The 16,951-nt window shown below is 41.6% G+C and overlaps 2 protein-coding genes across 2 annotated transcripts in view; one reads left to right on the forward strand and one right to left on the reverse strand.

Moving 5' to 3' along the window:
• The window catches only part of itsn2b (intersectin 2b), a 35,189-nt gene extending 18,353 nt beyond the window's left edge, over window positions 1-16,836 (reverse strand). Inside the window, exons 1-11 of the mRNA XM_020589973.1 lie at window positions 16,317-16,836; window positions 5,642-5,715; window positions 4,411-4,503; window positions 3,898-3,961; window positions 3,605-3,801; window positions 3,158-3,412; window positions 2,614-2,716; window positions 2,319-2,440; window positions 810-873; window positions 285-422; window positions 91-179 (exon numbers count right to left, since the gene is read on the reverse strand). Of these exons, the coding sequence (XP_020445629.1) occupies window positions 91-179; window positions 285-422; window positions 810-873; window positions 2,319-2,440; window positions 2,614-2,716; window positions 3,158-3,412; window positions 3,605-3,801; window positions 3,898-3,961; window positions 4,411-4,503; window positions 5,642-5,648 (1,132 nt within the window). The 5' untranslated portion in view covers window positions 5,649-5,715; window positions 16,317-16,836. The remainder of the gene's footprint in view (window positions 1-90; window positions 180-284; window positions 423-809; window positions 874-2,318; window positions 2,441-2,613; window positions 2,717-3,157; window positions 3,413-3,604; window positions 3,802-3,897; window positions 3,962-4,410; window positions 4,504-5,641; window positions 5,716-16,316) is intronic.
• Window positions 9,515-11,732, forward strand: LOC109954486 (uncharacterized). Its single transcript, XM_020589842.1, has 2 exons — window positions 9,515-10,438; window positions 11,661-11,732. Exons 1-2 carry the CDS (start codon window positions 9,533-9,535, stop codon window positions 11,730-11,732), a joined length of 978 nt encoding a protein of 325 aa, XP_020445498.1. The 5' UTR covers window positions 9,515-9,532.
• Window positions 16,837-16,951: the final 115 nt, after the last annotated feature.

Below are 16,951 nucleotides of genomic sequence, written 5' to 3' on the forward strand. Positions count from 1 at the left end.
ATATATTACACAATATGTGTATGTTTACATTGTGCAAGCAGTTAAAGAAGGACACACTGGCTTTGTTAGTATGGAAGCAGGAATACTGACTGTTGGTCTTGGGTTTCTGTGGAGGTTCGATGTCCAAGTCATCAGTGAGAGCATCATAGTAAGAAGAGCTGGACCCATTCACTGCACCCCTGCAATATTTAAAATAACTTGTTTGAATACACATTTCACATCCTTCAAAGACTAAATAAAACAATCAAACCATTTTTTGTTAAGCTGAGCCTTTTAAGTTATACCTTTGTGAAGATGGCACCAGCTCAGTCGGCAGCGTTAGCGGCAGTGGTTGCCCGCTCTTCGCCATATCCACCAGATGCATTGCCAGAATAAACTCCTCGGCTTTTAGCTTGCCATCCTTATCCACATCTGCTAAAGTCCTGCGGAGAGGTCACAAATTGGAGGTACAGGTTTTTGTTTACAAGATTTTACAATGATAATATTGCCTTTGAACACAGGACAGAAGCAAAACAAAACGCAAAAGCAAAGCATAACGCAGGAAACAAAACCATAGTATGAAGATGTATAATTTAAATGCACAATAAACAACAGTATTTTCTTGTATTTACTGGTAATATACACTAGATAAATAGATAAACATTTCCATAACAAACAAACAAACAAACAAACAAACAAACAATCTATAATGGAATAAAGTTTTGTACTTCTGGCTGCTAAACCTAACTTTGATTCCTGAACGCAACACTGTTAACAAACATATGACATGTTCAGACCCCCCCCCCCCCCACACACACACACGTTCTCACCAGATTGAGGCCAGCTGTGTCTGAGTCAGCATTGTGGTTGCCATAACACCTCGCACCTGCTGACCTGGCAACAAACACGACAGATGTCAGAACAGCTGTACAGCACAGATGTGTGTATGTGTGGGTGGGGGTGCAAGTATGTTCCAAGTGTACAAAGAAGGCAGATCACCACAGTTTTTCATAAAAATGTAAAAAAAAAAAAAAGTGTTGAAATCGGAAACTTGAACATTTTTAACCTCATTTACCTGAATGGTTAAAGGACTGTGGTAGAAGTAGGGTTGGGTATCATTTAGGTTTCTTCTGATACCGGTGCTAAAACAATACTTTAAAAACAGTGCTGGTGCCTAAATGATACCAGAACTCATATTGTTAAAAAAGCAGCCTAAAATGAAGGTTGATGACATTTAAAAATTCCCAGCTCTGAGATAAATGAAACGCAGCAAAAGTGTAATGATAGTGTTCGCACATGATTCTTCTGTTGCCTGTATCGCCTGTTTCACAGCACTAGAGGGTAAAGATTTCAGTCAACAGGCATTTAAGTGGTACCAAAATCTGCACTGTGGTTCAGTCTGGTAGATTCTAATTGTATAGGCATTGTGGCATGAGGTTTAACAAGACATAACACACACACACAAAATACAAAGTGTACCAGTAACATTGCTGCTTTGAAATCAACAGTGGTGGACAAACATAGTAGAGATGTGTTTTTCCTCGTGCTCGTTATATCATGATTCGGACTCAGTTGTTGTGCGGCGTGTACAACACCATAATGATTATGGTCATGGATTTTGTTTCTTGTGAGCAATGTTAATATTTAAATCCCCCAGCAGGACGCAGAAACAACACTTCATTAAATCTTCACACCCCTCCACTCACAACCCCCCCAAGCCACCTTTCCCCTTTTACACCGAGGCTGAGGCTGAACGGTTGCGCCATTTTGGAATGGTGGAGCAAAGCAGGGTCAACACTGACCCTCCCCCCATTACTGGTTTGGTACCTTTTATACAGAAAGGTGTGGCAGAAAAATGATGCAATCATTCTGCCTTCATTGAGCAGTGTTAAAGAGGCTTATGAAAATCAGTCACTCTTAGGTTTATTTCACTGACATCTGTCCACCTTGTGTAAAGTATGTGCAGATACAAAGATACTATTACGTCACTACATCACAACTCAAGAGAAAAGGTCCAGCAAGGCAGTAACAGAACAAAAAGGCAGTTGCTGACTTGGCTGAAAATGTGTGTGAGTGGTTTGTTTTGTTGTTATCCTTTAATGCATAGTAAATGTATGTTCAGTATTAAAAAAAGCAACTGTGTCTGTACACACCCACTGACTGCACACACACAGTCAACCTCCACATCCTTAGGCATTTGAAACACATTGGGGGAAAAAAAAAATACAGGGAGGCAACCAATATGAAATCATCACTGACTACTGTTTATGATCCACGCCTGCATTCCACACATAGTTTGGTTTGATATTACCTATACACTGCACACAGAAACACAGTACCTGTGAGGTATCCACTCATCTGTTTATCCAAGCTGTTGAACTGCTGTCTGTACTTAAGTCTGGAGGCATGTGGCACAGCCCAGTCACTGGGAACAGCAGCCATGGGGGATGAGGAAGCGAAGCTGAAAGACAACCATCAAAACAAAAACACAAGCTGAAGCCTCCAAATATCGAGATGATTTCTATATGACTGTGTACTTAAAGAGACTAACAACTAAACAAGGTATGGACTGTGCAAAAGGGGAAACAGCTTAGTGCTTCAAACTATCTGAATATGTACATGTATGCGTTTTACCTGCTAGATCTCATGTCCAACAGCGGTGAGGTTTTGTTTATACCAGCAGGAGAAGGGGAGAGGCCTAGTGGAGAAGAATAGGTGGATGCAGACAGAGGCAGGCCTGAAAACATAAAGCACATACACATTACATACTGTACATCCATCGTTGAATAGGGTTGTACATGTTTATACACAGTCACATAATTTTAGTATGCATACTTGATTTTATGGTTTTAGAAAGGGAAGGGGAGCCCTGTAGAAGCTCAGTAATATACTGTCATCCGCCTGCTGTAACTTTGTCAAGGACAGTGAGGCTATCCGTATGGAAATAAGACACCTGACTCTGCAAAATCAGACCCAGATTCTTTCATTTTCTTTTTCTCCCCATCAAAAACACAAACATTTCATAATCAGCAGCCTGCTGAAAACATAGAATATTTACTCTCAGAGCAGGGTTTAGCTCCTCAGTAGTTTTTATGTTCACACAATGCACAGCAGAGGAAGAAAAAAAAAACACAAAAAGAGAGGAAACCGGCAGTGAGAGAGAGAGAGAGAAATGTACCAGTGGCCAAAGCTCCAGCTGGGACTGGCTGCAGCATTCCCATGGTGCCATTGGGCAGTGTGGCATTTCCCATGGTGGGCATCAGAGGCATGATGGGGGTGGAGGTTATTAGTGGGCCCAGGCCTGTTGCTGTAGGACCCATAGGGGTGAGGCCTGTCATTGGTGTCAAAGGTGATAGTCCAGGGGTTGCCATAGGGGTCAACAAGGGAAGATTTGCTACAGGCATCATGGGCATGTTAGGCACAGTGCTAATACCTAGGACACACACACATGCACAAGCACATAGTGTAGTCAGTATGAGTATGTACAATATGTATGGAGAAAATCAGTTCTCTTAGATTAGGTAGTTTAAAATCCCCAAGAGAGTATTTATAGTCAGAAACATTTTTACACTGTGTACAATTAGGTTCTTAACTAACACCCAGATATATATATAAAATAGCATACCATAGGCCAGGTTGGTCATGGTTGAGCTGGGGTTACCGAGGTTACTGAGGTTGGGAGCAGGCACTGGAGGCTGCTTCATGATGATTGGCAGCGCTGTGGGAAGCTGCGTACCCTGGAGTTTTAGCTTTATGAGCTTCATAGCAATGGAAAACTCCAACCTGTCCATCTTCCCATCATTGTTCATATCAGCCAGAGCCCTGAGAGGAGGAGGAGGAGGAAAAAAAAAATTAGGGTTAGGCTATTCAAGTACTGGTTTCAGTGATCAAAAATCTGAGTATGAGTGAGTTTCTCACCATATCGCAGCCAAAACTGAAGCAGGTAGCCCTGACTGGAGGAAGAACTTCCTTGCCTGCTCCCCTACATAACAACAGCAAAGAAAATGAAAGAAAACTGTGAGGAAAGTGGTTCTTCTTCATGCAGAACTATAAATATGTCTGCTTACAAATGCCAAATATTTTTGCGCCGGTAGGTGCACTGCCAGATCATCAACAATTATGTGTATTTCCTAGCTCCTTGCACTGATGTGCCTGTGTATTTTTGTGGCATTAGAGAATCTCTTAGGTGTATACAGTTATTGTCGCCTGGTGTTAGACACAGTGTGGGGACCACAACCTGTTTACATTTTCACATTTTGGGGACTCAGCCTTCCTTGTTGAATTTTAGGGTGATGGCTTGGTTTAAGCTTAGGGTAAGAGTTAGGATTAGGCAAGTAGTGGTTATGGTTAAGGTAAGTCTTCAGTAAGTATCCATTAAATTAATGCAAGTCAATGCAAATCCCTATGAGGAATGAAAACAAATGTGTGTACCTGAGACATAGCCCATTGATGGGGAGAGGGTGTCAAACTTCTGATCATGTTTGTTCCTCTCCTCCGGACTGATTGCCCATATACTTGGACCACCTGGAGGAAAAAAAAAGCAGGTATGGATAAATGTGAAGCACCAGATGTAGGACAAAGCTATTAGTCAATCAGGTTTACTCATTTATTTATATATCATCAGGCACTTGAAGCAAACCTGTTTCGCAAGTCCCAAGCTGCTTTGCATTCTCACTGCTTCAATCACATTAGTATAAATTATACACAGACAGCAGTTAAATCTGAACAAGGCAAACAGGTGTTCACTTTGCATGAGTTCAAGAGGAAATATCTCACAAGTTGCAAACACCCTATTAAGTGCTTGTCCCAACCAGTTGAGTTACAGTTTATATGCATGTCTGCCCAGGCTCATATAATACTGTATCTGAAGAAATCCTTTCAAGGCGTTTGACATATTGAGTTCACAATAATGGGATGGCTGTGAGATGACAGCGAACTTTGACCATCACAATCTAACCAGTTCATCCTTGAGTAAAAGTGGACCTTTGCAACAAATTTGAAGACATTCCCTCAGGGTGTTCGTGAGATATCGCGCTAATGAGAATGAGACGGGCGGATAGATGGACAACTGACAAAACAATGTCTCCAACTACAGCTGTCACAGGCGCAGTCATAAAAAGGCAGGAATACAGGCACGCACACACGTGCAGATGAAACGAGACAAAGCCACAGGAACACCGCAATATTGACAAAGTGATAATGAAGCTCAGGGTTGTCAATAATGCGGTGTCACTTGTTCAGATGGGTGTGGAGCAAGCTCACACCGTCACTACTGTTTACCCAACCAAGGCCGACTACATATCAGTGTTTATGCCACAGTCACATCAGCTCACACAGTGAAGGGGAAGTTACTACATCGTAACAAAACAACACTGTGTCAAAACTTCAAAATAAACAGAAGCAACTTCAAAATAAGCACAGAACACAACACACACACACACACACACTAAGAGGCAACCATCTAAACCACTTAAAACACTGTACACGCAGTCCCACACATACATTGACCTGGAAAGTACTACCAGAACTAGAACCATGTTGGTCTCAGCAGATCTACAGAGCCAAAAAACACAGAGCTCTCTTTCATCGCACACAAATGCACACACAGAGCCACTTCTGGCGTCCCCCACTTACACATCAACGCAAACCACAGTGGCCTTACCATTCATATTTGCAGGTGGCAGACTCAGCAATGGGGAACTTCTGGTGGCGTCCTCAGCTACTGCTCGCAGCCATCTGCAAAACACACAGTCATCAGTGAACACTGCAGCTGAGTCGGGGCCGCCTCTGAGAGGAGGGAGAGAAAGACAGAGAGGGAGATTCTGTCGGTCAGCAGAGTCAAACAGGGCTCCTCCTGTTCTCCTCAGTCAGGAGAACTCTGGCCACGTCCCAAACCTGTTAAACCACTGGGACGTGTCCCAGTACTATCCACACTGGCTCTGTAGTGGTCAGAGATCAGTCCAATACATACTACACAAGCTAGACAAAAGTTTATGAGACATCATTTGCACTTAATGTCCAGAAGAATACAAGCTCCTGTCCAGTGCCATGTTGATCAAATATTGGACAGCATCTTCTGGGGACCATGAATGCCTCTACAAAAATTCGTCCAATCTAATAGAAGGACCACAGTGACGACTAACCAACACCGGTGTCCAGAGCTGACAAACCTAACACCACTTTCTAACCTGCCTTTGTGTCACCTTGATGACCATGCCTTATCCAAGTCTGTTAGGTCACGTTTTGAATCCATCCTTTGTTTTGCTACAGGCACAAAGCAAAACAAAACAAATCACACTCCTTGGCCCCACCCCTCAAAACCCTCTCCTCTATGCCAAAACAGTGACAACTTTGGCAAAAAAATTAATAAAAAAAAAATTTAAAAAAATCTGAAGACTGTCATTTTTTCAGTATTACTACTTGTTTAATGACAATTCTTTTCCCCAAAGGAAATGCTTCAATGCTAATGTTCGTTTCTTCAGTTACGGTTCTGTTTTCAATGCCAAGCTTTATTTTTCAGTGCCAAAAACTAAAGTCATTGATCTGGTGCCACAGAAGCAGAGCTACTCTTGCAAAAAACCCGTTTTGTGCTGTTGGAGGTCCACTGCTCCCACAGAAATAGACAGAGATGATGTTGTTTCTACAGCTTTCATATTCAGTGCAATAAGAGCACGCTGGACACCTGCTTCCTCTGTGATTCTCTCTCTCTCTCTCCCTTCAGCCATTCAGACTCACATGATGAAGTCGGAGGAGGAAGAGGAGGAAAGAAATTCCAATCTCTCTGCTCAACACTTCCTGCTCAGCAACCCACAGGCAAGAATTTCCCTCTTCAACCTGAACTGACAGGAAGTGATGGTGGATGTTAGCAGAGGGACAGTGCTGATGTCACAGAATATCAGAGCTGGGGCTGTATGAGAATTACAGATTGACAAGTGACTGTCAGGAGGCAAAACTGATGTGAGCACTGCCAAAGAGAAAACAAGTGAGATAAAGAGATGAGGAATGAGTAGGGAAGAAAAAAAAATAGTTTTTGTGAATGTGGCCGATGTTCTTACAAGGGCAGAGAACAGCAAGGGAGAGTTAGTTTACTGCCTGCCATCTGTTGCTCTGCCTCTCTCCTTCTCCTTCAGTCACTTATCATGTTTCCCCTCTTCAGTTTCTGACTTATTCTTTTACTTTTCCCCCTGTTCTTCTTCATACATATACTCTATTAACTACTGAAGTATACATGTGTACACACAACAATTGTTCTTTCTGGGAAATGCCATGGAGAGTCATGACATCCAAAACGTATGCAGTAGTAAAGTAACAGGATGGCATTCGTTAACAAGAGAAATACAAAGACTCAAGTTATCATTTACAGTAGCTAAGCCTATGAACACATTATTTGGGCCTAACACAGTTCTCTGCACTATAGTAACCACTGCCACAGAGTGAAAACTATTAAAAAAAAGATTATATATTCAAAAATTAAATTGTTTTAAATAATATATTGGCAAGTATTTATGTTTGTGCAAACATACACATATTTTCAGCAAGGATCAATCACATTTAGTCATCAAAAAGTGGAAAGAAAATTATTTCACATTTATCTTTTACTTAAATAAATAAATATTCATCTTAACTAATGCCTGACACAGCGCTGTAAACAGTGCTGTAAACAGTGCTGTTTGCTATACAAACTACCTTATCTATTCATAATACAGTTTTATGTTTTAGTTTATCATCATACCTACAGAAGGGCAAGAAATGACTGAGTGAGTGGAAATTTAAAAAAAAAATGCAGGGGTCACCAATTAAACTGCTGATTATTGTCTTGATCATTTATATTTTTATTTCCAGAATATCAGACATCAGGAAAAATCTCCATTTTGACATTCCAGAGTCAAAGGTGGTGTCTTCAAATGTCTTATTTTGTCCAACCAACAGATTTGAAGATATTCAGTTCATTCTCATGTCTGGCAAAGAAAAGCCTCAGTTCCTCACATTAAAGACTGTGGAACCAGAATATGTTGGTGAGTTTTGCTTCACAATAGTTGCTAAATGAGAATGAAAAGTGTTCATTCATTTGTCAACCAGCTGTATATGTCCCAAATATAACAATTATCTGGCATCAGCATCAACAGCCTCATTCATCACTATTTGTGAGGCTCTAGTTATGCAATACAACCTCTGGTAATATAACACTAGAGGAATTATAATAAATACAACAGGCTGTAAAGTTTAATGTTTCCGGAGTGAGATTGGAGCTGGACTTTCCCTGACTGTACGGCTGCCTGACTGACTAAACGGCTGACTGGACTGGACACATGAGACTCGCTTCAGTCGTCGATTCAGCTTGGTAAACCTCATGCAAATCCTTTTGCAAATCACCATCCACATGCGCTCACACACACGTGGTCTGTGTCTCAGTAGAAGCCTTTAGCTCCTAAATAAACACAGCAGATTCAGGATATTCGTAGCGAAAACACCCTGAGGTAGAAAGGGGTGAGGGTCGGCCAGCAGAGTTCCACCTACCCTAAAACTAACTTCATTTTATACTTCAACCACTGATGCAGGGCCTGTTAGAAAACCACTAAAAACAAGGTTGGAAAATAGACAAGGTGGTGGCTGTGATACTGAAGCACTGTTGTGACTATGCTACAGTCTTCACCATAGAGAGGAAGCTAGCATATTTACAGACAGCACAACACAAAGTTCCCATTCTTTGATCGTCAAACGGACTGGGCAATTTTTTAAACCTCAGAAAAACTTTAAAGCACACTATGTAATCTGGACACCAGGTATTTGTAATGAAGGTAGACAGACAACTGGAAAGTGTAGTAAAGTCTCTGACAGCAAGATGTTGATTTCCTCCCAGCTCTTTTATTTAGCTTGTTTTAGTGTACTGTCTTTTTGTTTTGTGTGACTAGAATCTCAGTTTTTCTTCTGTCAGTTCAGTGAAATACAGCTGGACAGAGTAAGCCTAACATTATTGTTTTCCTATTTCTCTAAGGCCTGACCCAGGCTAAAAACGGTGCCTACCCACATACAGCAGTCCCATTACTGTTGACATGGCTGAAGATATAAATAAATGGCTGTATAAATAGATATAAATAGACACGACTCATATTAGGTCCCAACCTGTAGATTATAAAACAGATTTTGCACAGTCATGCAGAGGTGGTGAAGCATGCAAGTATACGCCGTGTTTACAACATTTAAACAGACGGAATCAGCGTACATCACATCAGATCATCCACCACTAAACCTGCATGTACAGACTGTACCTGACTTAAACTCAGCCAGGTATAAATGCAACCCATACAGTTTGACCTGCTCTGATGACAAGTTTGTCAGCTCTGCCTGACTCATTTCCATATTTAGCATCAAATAACAACACAGGCAGAATAGAGCTAATGAGAGCGGTCGTAGAACTGGACACCATTATGCAGACATCCAAATCCGAATGTCAAAAGATCAGAGATCAAAATGGAGTCCAACGGTCCAGCTGTATTACCTGATCTCTAAGTGGCAGGCAGATTGAAGTGTGGATGAAGGTAGAGAACCAAAAATGTCAGACCTGTATTCAATTCTGCAGACTCTTATGGGCGAGCAGGAGGCCCGAGAAGCTCAACGGAGGGAAGAGAGTGCACGGCAAGAACAACGGTTTAAAGCATTACAACATCAGTTTCAGCTATTACAGCTGGAGGTACAGGCACGTACAACTCCTGTTCCTGATTCTCCACCCATGGAGGGTGAGCCAGTGGATGTAGAGCCACCTGATTTAAGTGGGGGACTACAGGTTAGAGTAGCTTCCCCTTTGGAGAAGGTTGCATCATCTCAACTCTCAGCAGGTCAGTCTCAGTTTCATCATATGCCTAGATTGGAAAAGCTTTCAGACAATGATGATATTGAACATTTTTGGACTACATTTGAGCAAATTGTAGCAGCATGTCGACGGTCTGAGGGCGACTGGGTTTTTCATCTGATACCCCTGCTGACTGGTAAGGCGAGAGGTGCCTATGTACATATGGACTTGGATGATGCTCAGGATTATGAAAAAGTAAAAAGTGCTATTCTAACTAAATACGACATAAATCCTGAGACTTATAGGCAGAAATTCCGCTCCCTGGAGGTGAATCCTGATGAGAGCCCCAAAGAATTGTATGTAAGGCTTAAGGAATTATATGGGAAGTGGATCCAGCCAAATGGTAAAACTATACAACAGATTGGTGAAACAGTTATTTTAGAACAATACTTGAGAATGATGTCTCCAGAGTTACAGGTGTGGATTAAGGAGCATAACCCAGAATCTGCGGCAGAAGCAGCCACACTGGCTGAGGTGTTTGTGGCTGCTCCGAAAAAGAATCAACCATGGAGTTATACTGCTTGGCAAGCCACTAGAGTTCCACTAAAGAGCAAGCCGACTGTTCCTCAACCCCATCAGAGGATAAGCACGAGTGGGGAGAAGTTTCCGGTGAGGGGGAGCCGACCAGTAAAGTTGCCTTTAAAACAGCATGGTAAACTGCCAATCTGTTATCTCCGTGGGCAAGAAGGGCACACTAAGCCAGTTTGCCCAAAAAACCCCGCAAGACTAACTCAAATGTGGTTTGTGTCCCATCATGGTGGTGAACCTAATGCTGATTGTAGTCAAAAAGTAAGAATGATCCCTATTGAGGTGAATGGCCAGGCTGTTCAGGCTTTAATTGATACTGGCAGTGATCAGACCTTGGTGCATAGTAAATTGGTGCCATCTAATGTTGTTTGTGTTAATGATATGATCCCTATTTGTTGTGTTCATGGGGATGAAAAACCTTATCCCACTGCAGATATGTTTATTAAGGTGCAGGACCAAGTCTACCTTCTGAATGTTGGGGTGGTACCTAATTTGCCTTTTTCAGTAGTGTTGGGTTGTGATCTGCCAGTACTCTTTGATCTGTTGCACATGACTCAAAAATGTAATGTGGTTGTGACTAGAGCTCAAGCTGGACAGTCAGACCAACATTTAGAAACTCTCAGTGCCCTGCCTTTCTTTCATGCTGATTTAGAGACTGCACCCGGGAAGTCACGCAAATTACGCAGGGAGAGAAAGCAGGAAAAAATCAAAGGTACTGTTGTTCAATCAGTAGTAGATCCTACACCTGATGTATATGGGGGTTTTAAGATTCCTAGCAACATGGTGTACATGCAACAGAAGGATCCACATTTAGTTTCATTGTTACAGAGAGCACAAGAGAGGGAATTGGGTACTGAGCCTGACTTTAGCATGACTGAGGAGTTTTTTCTTCAGAAGGGAGTACTTTATCATCAGCATGGAGTAGTCAAGCAGCTAGTTGTTAACTGATCAAGGCACCAACTTCATGTCCACTTTGCTTAAGCAGGTTTACCAGCTTCTGGGTATTAGGAGCTTACGAACAACTCCATATCATCCTCAGACTGATGGTTTAACAGAACGTTTCAACCAGACTCTTAACCAGATGCTTTGCAAATTTGTTAATAATGCAGGTTCTGACTGGGATCAGTGGTTACCATACCTCCTTTTTGCATACAGAGAAGTGCCTCAGGCCTCCACTGGCTTCTCCCCATTTGAACTCATGTATGGGCGGGAAGTAAGGGGGCCTCTTTCACTCTTGAGGGACCTCTGGGAGGGTGGTCAAGGTAGTAATAGGCCTGTGAACATTGTGACATATGTGGTGCAGATGAGAGAACGGCTGGAGAAAATGTCTGAGGCCCAGCAGTACCAGAAGATATGGTATGATCGGTCCGCTTGACAGAGGACTTTTGACCAGGGTCAGAAGGTGCTGGTATTATTGCCATCAGAGTAGAGTAAGCTGCTGGCAAAGTGGCAAGGGCCTTTCAAGATTCAGGAGAAGCTGGGACCTACAACTTATAAAATTGCCACCCCAGGGCAGCAGCGTTCTAGCAGGGTCTTGCATGTCAATCTGCTTAAGGAGTGGGTGCCAAGGCCGGAGAGGACTGAGGTTTTGCTCATCAGGAACGTGCAGGAGGAAGAGGAGATGGATGAACAATATTTGCCACCTGTAATATCAAGGGACCTCGATCTCCACCACCTCTCTGAAGAACGACAGTGTCAGGTGAGAATGTTGTGTGCATTATATTGTCTTAAGGGATGGAGCTGTTGTGAGACGTATGAGATACAGGATTCCTGAGCGGCTGTTGGTGTCCCTGAAGAAAGAAGTGGATCTGATGCTCTCATTGGGGATTATTGAGCCATCAAAAAGTGAGTGGTGTCATCCTGTGGTCCTTGTTCCAAAAAAAGATGGTACTATACGATTCTGTATGTGCAAGAAGGAGCATTAGCATAGGTCATTCCTCCCCACAACTATCAAACTGTACAATACATCACTGCAGTGATAAACTACCATGCAATGGTAAACATTGCAATACTCAAATCCTGGGGTAAAATGCGTGGTTAATATGTACATATGTAAATTTTGTTCTTGATTTTTCTCTTGAATAATTTATGCTGTCTTAAAATCTGGAATTTATCAAGATATGTGTGTGGTGATTGTTCTCATGGTGTTATGTTGTTTGTTCTCTATTGCTGGTGAAACACTGAAATTTCCCCATTGAGGAATTGTGAAGGCCTCAGTCCTGGCCTTCACCATGCGAGGGCCTAAACCGCCACCAGACATGGACTTGGGTGGGTAATTTCTTGATGTGTGTAGGTTAAGTTGTAGGTAAATATTGTTTGAGATTAGACATACACAATTGATCAATGAGCATGCACGTTTGATTAATTTTGTATTGTTAATATGTTTACCTTTTCTTTTGAGTTACTGTGTTTCCTGGTCCATGGATGGGGGGGGCAATTCAACCAAAAGATTGGACTGAGGAAGCAGCAGGTTTAAATACCTCCCACTAGGCCTGGACTGCACCAAGTGCCCAATACAAGAAATGGGGGAGTTTGGGAGAAATGTATTGTTTATTTGTTGGTAGTTTATGTTGGAACTTTATTTGTCAAGTTATGTTAACTTCTTTACATTTAAAGGAAATATTTAGTTGAGAGTAGACTGTCTGTTTAGTGTTTATTAGTTGATTGCTTTGGTAGTGTCTTTAGTTTACCCCTTGTGTGTGTTATTGGTTTGGCCAGCCAATATATATGTTCCCCTGTGTGTGTCTCATTTGTCAGGTTAGTTGGTTTTGTTGAGGTATTGGACAGTTCGGTTTGCTGTATTTTGAGTTTCCTTATCTTTTGTTGACCTCTTTTAGGGCCCAATTTATCTGATGTTAATTTTGTATTTTTCTTACTTTTGGGTTAATAAAAAGCCCTTGATTTTGAACTTTGGAAGCTGTGTCTTTTGCCTTACTGCTTGGTCCCTGACAGTGATTACAGGGCCTTTGTTTAAAACCAATGAAAAACTCAAATGTCTTCAGCCTGCACGTTGTCTTTGGACTAATTAAGGCCGACTGCGGTGTAGAGGTAACAGAAAAACATACTTCCTCATAATGTGGTCTATCCTTTCATTAATGGCTTGGCTTTGTCACCTGCTTCAGGACCGGGACATTATGAAGTGTTGGATAAATAGCCTTGCTGTTCCTGATGTGAACACAGTTTTGTCTTTATCTCTCCATCTCTCTCTGACTGCATCTGTCAGCGTCTGTCTGTCCCTTCGGCTCTGTTTAGTCAGCACTTTTGATACTGCACCTTGCTGCCATGTAGAGTTCTCATTTACATCAATGGAGGGACATAAAAAGCTCCATGAAGGACTAAACAGCAATAGATGAGACTACAGAAAGGAATTACTGATATTTTACAATGAACCTTTTCTCCTATGTTAATCTGTCCACTTCCTCATCCCCTGACTGTTGCTTCATGCATCACTGTATAGCTATGTCTGTCCATAAATCCATATCCTACCAGTTGTGTCACCTTGGACTGTCCTCAACACTACTCTGCTCAGGAACAAATGCTCACTGTTGTTCTAAGAAATGACAGATTTTCAGCCGCCTCACTCGCTGACTTCACACCAATGACATCAACTCCATCCACAACTCCCTTTCTGATCTGACAACTCCCTCTGTGTTCATTTCTATATATGAGTCAACTTACCCACACTTCTTTGAGTTATCCATCTCCTTGACTTTCTCACTTTTGAGCTGGCTTTGTTAAAGTGATATTTCAGCAAAGTGCACTTGCCTTAAACACCCCATCCACCAGAATTGTTTGATTAATGCTGTTTGCATTGCTGTGTTTTGTTTTCCTAAGAGGCAGGGCATGCCTCTCCCTCCTTTACTTTGCTTTGTTTTGACCCACCCTGATTTGTCCATATATCAGAACTGGAGAAAGTACTCTGATAAAATATTAACTTTATAGTATCAAACGGTCTCATACCTGTTGAAGTACAGCCATATGTGCATGTTTCAGGATCATCGCCATCATTGTTTTAGTGAGGAAGGTTTTAAAAGAAGCCTATAAAAGGTCGGTTAAACCTTACAGCAGCTGAATCGCTTCCCTGCCACTCCTGTACTTGACTTGTCCAGAGGTGGTCTGTTGATTTGGTGTTGCAACAGTAGTGATGATCTCAAGTAGCAAGACACTGATAATGTACTGTAATTATAATGTAAACCACAACCCCGGGGGGTGAGGTGGTAAGAGCACTTCCACAGCTGGCAGGCATTCAGGACACTCCAGCCTCATGTATGTCTGCAAACGTGGAGGTAAAATCCATGTTTGATGATCAATTTAAAGGCAATGGCCTTTTCAAGACTCTGCCACAGAGGTCAGTAATTATCTAACTACTGTAAGGTGGAGAAGCTGGGCTCGTCCTGTTCAGTGTTCAGTAATGAAGTGACTGACAGCAGGTTTGACAGAGAGACTGAGTGAATTACAGCTTTGCTGAGCCTTCAACCTATGTGTTAAGTACAGGCAGAAGCATCTAGTGATTTTACTGATAACGTCACTGGGCTGTATCAGATGAGGTTGCAGTTTTTTTGTAGCAAGGCAAACAATGATGTCGTGTCAGCTTTGACCATGCTTTGTTAGTTGTTGGTTTTGCAACTCTCAACACACATTTGTGATACATTAACAACATATATAACTGTGAATGTGCAGTATTCAGTGTGTGTCAGTGCTTAGGGATTGCAAAAATAAACACGCTCACTCCACTGGGACCACTGTAATATGTTGCTGGATTGATTTGTTAAACAGAAAATACACTTCCCATCATCTGTGGCAAGCTCTTCAACATGTATCTCACATCACGCCTGAATTTCTTCCCTGCAACAGCTGTTCTCTTTGTATCTCTCGCTTTTATTTATTTTCCAGGAAATGCTCTAAATATGATTCCTCCATGGTCACATGAACATTAAAAAGACTCTAAGGCTGTAAACATCACTGTTCATTCAGTTATTTTAACTGTAACTGCTGACCCATAAAATTTGCATTGGAGTGGACATCAATATTACACCTGTGCTAAAACTGTGCATTCATTTTGTGCAGCTGCAATTGATAGGAAATATTCTAAGTCAGTGTTCTGAGTAATTTAAATTCTGTCTACAGTAAATAAAGACACCTGGAAACAGTATTCACTATAAAAAAATATCATATCAAAGCAGTGCAGTTATTATTAAATTCTTAAGGACATCAGCATTTGTCAAAGCCTCACATTTCAAGTAATACATAAACTTTACTGGTGGTACTGCAATGAAATATAAAGTATTAGCTGAAATTACCCTGGAAATGGTCAATTATCAAATACTGGCAAAATATAGATATTGTGGGTTCCTATAGCCTAATGGTCTGTGTTGTGACTTTCAGTGATATTGGAAGTGATATTTATTCTCTGGTGGTTTTTCTCTTTGGGACAAAGTACATAACTTAGCATTGATGCTGTATTGGAGACCATTGTTTTCTACTAACAATCTCAACCTAACTTACAGCTCCACCTGTCTGTCTGTAAAATAACCGGATAGAGTAACATTCCCTGATCACTTGTCACCAGTCAGCCTGCCTGCAACCTGCTCAACTAGTTTGAACCGAGAGGAATTTAGAATACTTTACAGCAAAGCTGCCTCACAGACGTACTAATACATACTCCACATGTGGGTATCAACAATAACTTTGGCATCTAATGAAACCACATCTTACCTAGCTGCCCTAATTCTCTTCCCAGGACGTTTAAGAAGTCCTTTAAGAAGCATCAGCTTTCTAATATAGATTTTTCTTTTATATTCATGAATTAAAGAAGGCAGACTAAACAGACATTATCAGGGGAAATGGTATACAGCTTAAAAGCTTACGAGAAATCTAAAAGCTATTTGTAGAAACATTTGCAAAACTATATGAAACTTACACTCAAGCTTGGATAAGCAGTCTCGCTTGTGTACGTTACCTCTCTCATCACGGCCAGAAAACATCAACTTCTGAGCTTCCCAGGGGACTCACGTTGTCGTTCACAACTTCTGGAAGGTTTCCTACATACAATATAGGAGTTTAGTGTCCCAAAAGAGCAGAAACCGTTGGAAAAATGCAAAAGTTAGCAGCGTTGCTAGTCGGGGAACCTGTTGCTGACAGCTCAGTGTCACACCAACAACATGGCTGACTGGTCGGTGGCTGTGTTAACGTCTGGCCGTCCACCGAGTGGGAGGAGAGAGGGAGGAATAAAAGTTTAACAGATGGAGAATGAGAACAAATAATGGGAGAGCGATGGGAAGATAAAAGATGGAGCAGTACAATAATACAAATTTTTAGACTACTTCCACTTCAGTTGCCTACAGAGCGGTCTAATGTTGTCATAAGCCCCTATAAGGACGGGCGGTCATATTTCTAGCCTCATCTGATTTTGACTGACATTTTGACACAAATAATCAGCTAAATCAACAGCCGTTAATTATTTCTTCTGTATATTATGCCCACTATTATGCTAGTAGAGCAGGTTTTCTTGATAAGGATGGGCTAACTGATAAATAATAGGGTCTGCATTATAGTTTACCACCATGTGTGAAAATAATCTTTTTCATGGTGCAG

The sequence above is a fragment of the Monopterus albus genome, unplaced genomic scaffold (assembly GCF_001952655.1).
Source record: "Monopterus albus unplaced genomic scaffold, M_albus_1.0 scaffold10.1, whole genome shotgun sequence".
Taxonomy (NCBI): Eukaryota; Metazoa; Chordata; class Actinopteri; order Synbranchiformes; family Synbranchidae; genus Monopterus; species Monopterus albus.

Excerpts from the sequence above, each read along its gene's own strand:
- LOC109954486 (XM_020589842.1), top strand. The coding sequence starts at position 9,533 with ATGTCAGACCTGTATTCAATTCTGCAGACTCTTATGGGCGAGCAGGAG. Across the intron at positions 10,439-11,660 it reads CGAGTGGGGAGAAGTTTCCG|ATGAGAGAACGGCTGGAGAA; the intron begins GTGAGGGGGAGC and ends TATGTGGTGCAG.